The sequence below is a fragment of the Mus caroli genome, chromosome 8, assembly GCF_900094665.2.
Source record: "Mus caroli chromosome 8, CAROLI_EIJ_v1.1, whole genome shotgun sequence".
NCBI lineage: Eukaryota > Metazoa > Chordata > Mammalia > Rodentia > Muridae > Mus > Mus caroli.
The window spans coordinates 47,899,089-47,905,683 of record NC_034577.1 but is presented as its reverse complement, the minus strand read 5'-3'; the positions used below and the strand labels follow the sequence as shown (position 1 = coordinate 47,905,683).

Genomic DNA, 6,595 nt, shown 5'->3' with positions numbered 1-6,595 from the left:
GTCATCCAGAGGAAAAGGTGAACATACAGGAGTTCATTTTGTGAGTTACACAAGAAACATAGTCATCCAGAGGAAAAGGTGAACATATAGGAGTTCATTTTGTGAGTTACACAAGAAACATGGTCATCCAGAGGAAAAGGTGAACATACAGGAGTTCATTTTGAAACAGTAAGTTTTGTGCATCAGAGGAAATAATATTAACACATCAAAATGTAGCTATGAGAAACAGCCACCCAAGGGTCATGCTGGACTCTAGTTCATAGTCATACCTGGAATACAGCTGGTTTTCATTTCACATTCTTGGTTTCTGTCCTGGGTACCATTTGCTGTGTTGCAGTTCTCAATGGCAGAGGGTTGTTGACATTATCCACTTGACAGACTCCAAAATCAACTGGCAGGTGGGCATTGGGGCATGCCTGTAAGAGATTTTCTTGGTTAATTGATGTAGGAAGACCCATCTTAATTATGGATGGGACCTGGGCTCTGTAACTAGAGAGACCCAAAGTGAACCAGTACTAGTATGTTTATGCTCATTGCTCTCGGTCCATCATTATAGGTGTGATATGACAGGTTCCCTCAAGTTCCTGCCTTTGTGGCTCCCCAGCTACAATGTACTGTAACCTGGGGCTGTAAACTAAAATAGCCTCTTCCTTACTTAAGTTGCTTTTCTTGGGTTACTGTATCACAGCAATGAAAAAGAAACAAATAGTTTACTTAAGTATTTATCCTCCTGTCACGTTACTAGTGATGTTCAAATTCAGTTTGTAGGGTTTTTTTTTTCTCCCTAACAACAACTGTTATTATCTGACATTTATGCTTCAAATGCACACACAGTCCCCAGGATAAAGATCAATATAAAAACAGCAGGCTCAGTGAAATAGGCCACAGTTGTACCAACATTGGCACAACGCTTTTCAAATTTGAATTTGCTACCTTGATTGAATTGTCAATATTTGAAAATTGGTACAGATTACAGGAAAAATCTGGGTGTTTCTGTTTTTCTGGGATGCTCTGTCTACCTGGCCACATGCATGATCTTCTTCAGTGGTTCTAAACCATGAGAATAGATACATATTTACTTACCCCCTATTGCCCATCAGCCCTGAAAGATTCCTTCACTGGTCCATGTCTTATGCCATTTATCCTTGTATAATCTCCTCTTCTAACTCAAATCGCCTGCATTTAGCCGATTTAGTATTTTAAACTACACACATCTGAAAAAATAAGTTGAGATTAGTATTACCAGAAATATATTTTCAGTACATAAAAGCATCTATTAAGGAAGATAAAATTATAAAGTTTATCAAATAATGAAAACACTTGACATTTCTTCACATTTGATTTTAAGGCAACCATGTCCCAGGTCAGGCAAGTGGGACTGCTGGCTGCTGGATGTCAACCGTGGAACAAAGATGTATGTGCTGCCAACGGAGATCGGTTTGCATACTGCGCAACTCTGGCCATCTACATATACCAGGTCTAATAGCACAGATTATTTCAATTTGTGATTATAGTGCATATGGTTATTTTTAAACTAATATTTGCATTAACTTATTTAGTTGATATTTGTATTTCCCCTTTGAGTATATACATTAGCTTCATAAGTTAGAAACAATGACATTGATCTTAATTAAACTTGTAATTTTAACTTCTATCTAAACTACTTTTAAAACTATGGTATATGAATAGGAAGTGTTTAAAATTATTATTAGAGAGTGAAGAACTGTGACTCTGGTTAGGAACACTTACTGCTCTTGCAGAGTACCTAAGTTTGTTTTCCAGAGCCCACAACAAAACTAACAATGGGCTATATAATTCCAGCTAAAGGAGATCTGATGTGCTTCTCTGGACTTCATAAGCACTGCATTCATATGCGTGCACACAGACTCATATACATGTACGTGCATGTACAAAAAAAATAAAATTTCTTTTAAAAAAATTCCTTTCAAAGCTTGTTTATTGAATAGTTCCTTGGGCCAGTGCACACTGACCTTGTAGCTAAAGTGAACAATCTATCACATTCAAGATATAGCAATAGTCTATTATATATTTTAGTGATTTTTTTTCTACCTGGCATTAGAATGTAATACAGCTGTTCAATGACAGTGAAGAAAAATATGTTAGGGAGGCTGGTGAGATGGCTCAGTGGGTAAGAGCACCGGACATCTCTTCCGAAGGTCTGGAGTTCAAATCCCAGCAACCACATGGTGGCTCACAACCATCCGTAATGAGATCTGACTCCCTCTTCTGGAGTGTCTGAAGACAGCTACAGTGTACTTATATATAATAAATAAATAAATAAATCTAAAAAAAAAAGAAAAATATGTTAGGCTAAAGTATTAAGATAGCAATCTATAATCCCTACCAGTGCAGCCCCATAATACTGTTATGTTAAGGTATGTTTGTACCTTAGCATTCTACATTGTTCTAGTAAAGTCAGTGAAGATCACTGGGGTATGACATTATTTCTTCATAAGTGCTTATATGTATAGATATTTATGCTAAATTCCTAACATATCCAGCACATTTGTTATTAGATGCATTGTATATATTTATAGTCTGTCCTACAGACGGTTTATATTGTTAATGGGCTTTAAATATAAAATGTATTAACTACACAAAATAGACAAATATGCAAGCAGGACAACTTAAAATGATTATCACGTGCTGTACTAGTCAGATGTATCAAAAATTATCCAAAGAAAAGCTCTAATTATAGAAAGAGAAAAAATACAGACAAGAAGTCTTAGGAAATGTATATGTCATTACTCAAAAATTTGATATGCCAAGATATTCACTGTGGCCTTATTAATACAGCAGAAAGGAGAAGATATTGAAATGCTGAGCAGTAACACCAGGGCTTGTTCTTGAGTGTCTTCTGAATCTTGACGATAGAAATGCAACCAGGAGCCAATGAGGCTGTTCCTCCTTGAAGACCTTATACTCTGTAAAAGAGCAAGAGCCGAGAGGGGATTAAGTAATCAACTGGATTCAGGGAGTGTTACATGAACTGTGAAATATACACCAGGACAGATTGAATGTTACAGGCTAAGTTTTGAGGGAATTGTGAATTTAAGAAGCTTTGGCTGAAAATGTGTTTTGGAGGAGTGGCTTTTCAAATCATACACTGGGGTGCTGAATAAATGAGAAAATCAGTGGGGAGAGAATTAAGCCAAGCTAGAGCAGCAACAAGACAGAAGAGGTTTGATCATGTAGGGAACCATAGGCTAATGTTGTCAAGTAGGATTTTACTTTAAGCATGTGGTGAAAGAAAGAATCTTTAATGTATTCATTCTACCCACTTACCCATTCAAACACAATAAAACCACCCAGAATATATAATGGGTCTGTTGTACCGTTAATAGTTTAAAAACTAATAGCTGAACTATTTCAGAGAGTGAGAGAGCAAGAGTGAGAGAGAGAATGAGAGGGGGGGGAGAGGGAAAGGGGGAGAGAGGGAGAGACAGAGAGACAGAGAGACAGAGGGACAGAGGGACAGAGGGACAGAGAGACATAGAGAGAGACTAGAGGCCAAGAGAGCGCCTAGATGAAATGGCAGACTTATATAGGAAAGAGAAGCTGGGGATAGGGAAGGGAGGCTCCTGGCACAGGCAGGTTTAGGGTAGGGGGCAAGCCAGGACTCTATAATAGGTATTTGTTGAGAGAGCTCTAATAGACACCACAGTTAGCCACACTTTGGTATGCTAATAAGTACCAAAGTGTTATCCATTTGTCCTGAGTTTCTCTGGGACCTGACTGATACATTCATTGAAAGGGGCAGTCAGTATGTTCCCTTGTGGATCCCACCAGGGATCCCAATGGTTCCAATGGATGATCCTAATCCAGTGCTCACACAGATGATCCCACCAGGTTCCAATGGATGATCCTAATCCAGCGCTCACACAGATGATCCTGGTTAAAGTAAATAAATTACACACACACACACACACACGTGCCATGCATCAAGAAAAATGACAGAAAGTAAGAGCTTAGTGAGAGACAATAACCATATGCATTATGGGAGAAAAAAATGAATGTTAACAAAAGTAAACACTTTTAATATTTTGGAGAATTGTTTCTGAACTAATTGAAAACTTGTTAAAAGTTGTTATAAACAGTCAACTTTTTTTTTACATAAATTGATTTAAAAATAAACTTTAAAATCCATTCATGTCTTTTTTTCTGGAAAACAAACAAAAAACCCCATTTGCTTACTTAAACTAATTTTTTGTTCAAATGTTATAAAAAATATTTTGTTTTATTGGTGTTTATTTGTTTGTTTTCAAGACGGGAATTCTCACTATACCCCTGTCTGTACTGAAACTTGCTCTGCAGACCAGACTGGCCTCAAATTCGGAGATTTGCCTGCCTTTGCCTCCCAAGTTCAAAAAGGGTTTTATATTTCATAAAATACATTGATAAAAATACAATAAAGATAAAATATACATGTTTAAATTTAAACTTTTATTTTCCTATGGATAATATGAACTCTTTGTTTCTTCAGTTTGTTTCCAAATGGCTCCTCTCAGCTTGCTGAATTTGGTTGAATGAAAACCAAGGCATAACATGAATTCATATTTATTACTCAGTAAACCAGTATTTCTGTGTGTAGCTTCTGCTTTATATAATGATTACTAACTGAAAGCATATTACGTACAAAGAACTCAACTGCTGGGCATGCTTTGTTTTAGCTGGATCACCGTTATAATGAATTCAAACTTCATGCAATTATGTCGGAACATAAAAAAACAATCACGGCAATTTCCTGGTGTCCACATAACCCTGACCTGTTTGCAAGCAGCAGTACCGATAACTTAGTGATCATTTGGAACGTGGCTGAGCAAAATGTCATTGCTAAACTCGACAACATCAAAGGTACATTTGTCGCGAAAATTTATTTTATCACGTAAAATTTTTATATTTCAACAATTACAATTTGTTTAATTAATTTAGGTTTTAAAAAAATATTTAAAATTTCTAGTAGTAACGTGTAGAATAGATACATTTCATGCAACGACAAGTGCAGAGATACAGAACTGAAACAAAATCTCTCAAAATTCCATAGAAGGTATGATTAACTAAAGATGTAGCCAATCATAAACAATTAGATTAACATTAAAGTCTATTACGAGAATATCCAGAATAAATACATAAACAAAACTAGAAAGAATAATTAGGTAAATAACAGGCCTTGCCTCTCCATTTATGTGTTCTAATCTTTAACAAATATGGACAATAATATGCAGATAATATCCATCTACATGATACTTTGATGAGCATGTTTTGTGACTTTGTGTGTGATTTGGTAGAGATGGAAAGTTATTTCAAGGAACAGGTATCTAGGAACTTGGTAATATTACTTGCTGTTTGTTTGTTTGTTTGTTTGTTTGTTTGTTTGATGTTTCTCTGTGTTACCCTGGATGTCCTAGAACTAGCTTTGTAGACCAGGCTGGCCTTGAACTCACAGAGATCCACCTATTAAAGGTATGCCATTACTATTGGCCACAACCCTTTCTTTTACTCAACTTTGAGAATTCTTTAATTTTAACTGTAACATACATGATATATAATTAATATATAAATATATATATATAATAAATATATAATTAAGTAATCATTTATGATAAATATCATAATTCCCTTTATTTTTAAGTACCAATGATAGTTCAGTGATTGTTTTTAATTATGTAATATATTTCTAAATATGTCCATATTCAGTTTTTTTAAAGTCATAAATAGTTTTGAGATAGAAAACTGAGACACAACTATTGAAGTATCTTAGTTTTGTTCAAAATGTCTTTACTATATTCTAACATATAATTGCAATATTGGTAACTCAAACACATTCAACCTTATGTTTTCTGTGACAGTCATGTCCTTGTTAATGTTCAGACATATTTAACACATTTAGTATAATGCCTTTTCAATTTAGATCATTAAAAAAGTTTAAAAGATTAGTGAAAGGAACTAATATTATTACTCAGTGGTGTTTTTAAGGCAATTCCCAAATTAGAGTATTTTGCAACTGTAAAAAGTACATTTTATTAATTCATGTAATCTGTTTGGTATTGCTTAGTCTAACCAGTTATTAGTGAGTAAAGTTTGCACCAACCTTTGAAAAAGATATTTATAACATAAGCCATTTAATGAACTATTCATATAGTTGATTGGTCTTTGGGTTTTTAGCATATCACTGAGAAAACAAAATCCACATTACTTCTGGCAGTGAGCATTGTGATGTAAAAACAGCTATTTGTGGCTTCCACTAGAAGGTTTCGTATATCTCCATGATTTCTGATAATCTGTTAGTCAAAAGTCCTATAAGTATTATTTACATAAATTACAATTACCTGATACTTTATGGTTTTTGTAGGTAACCTTAGATAACTTAAAAACTCTACTTGAAGTTAATTTTACATTATGTGATAAAGAAATTGAATATGTGCAATGCATTGCTCTCTTAAAGTCACAGCACAGACACTGTACTAGCTTATGTTTGGAAATGAAAATTTAGGCTAGGCATGATGGTGAATGCCTTTAATCCCAGCCTTGGGATGGAGAGGCAGTTGGATCTCTGTGAATTTGAGGCCAGCCT

At 35.0% G+C, this 6,595-nt stretch overlaps 1 protein-coding gene across 6 annotated transcripts in view; it reads left to right on the top strand.

Moving 5' to 3' along the window:
- Wdr17 (WD repeat domain 17) overlaps positions 1-6,595 on the top strand; it is a 94,819-nt gene that overhangs the window by 23,627 nt on the left and 64,597 nt on the right. For 3 of the 6 annotated variants that reach the window (XM_021170445.2, XM_029480271.1, XM_029480270.1), the window contains 2 exons: positions 1,349-1,477; positions 4,692-4,875. In XM_021170445.2, coding sequence (XP_021026104.1) covers positions 1,355-1,477; positions 4,692-4,875 — 307 coding nt within the window. In that variant the 5' untranslated portion in view covers positions 1,349-1,354. The remainder of the gene's footprint in view (positions 1-1,348; positions 1,478-4,691; positions 4,876-6,595) is intronic. The other 3 variants (XM_029480274.1, XM_029480273.1, XM_029480272.1) reach the window with 1 other exon arrangement.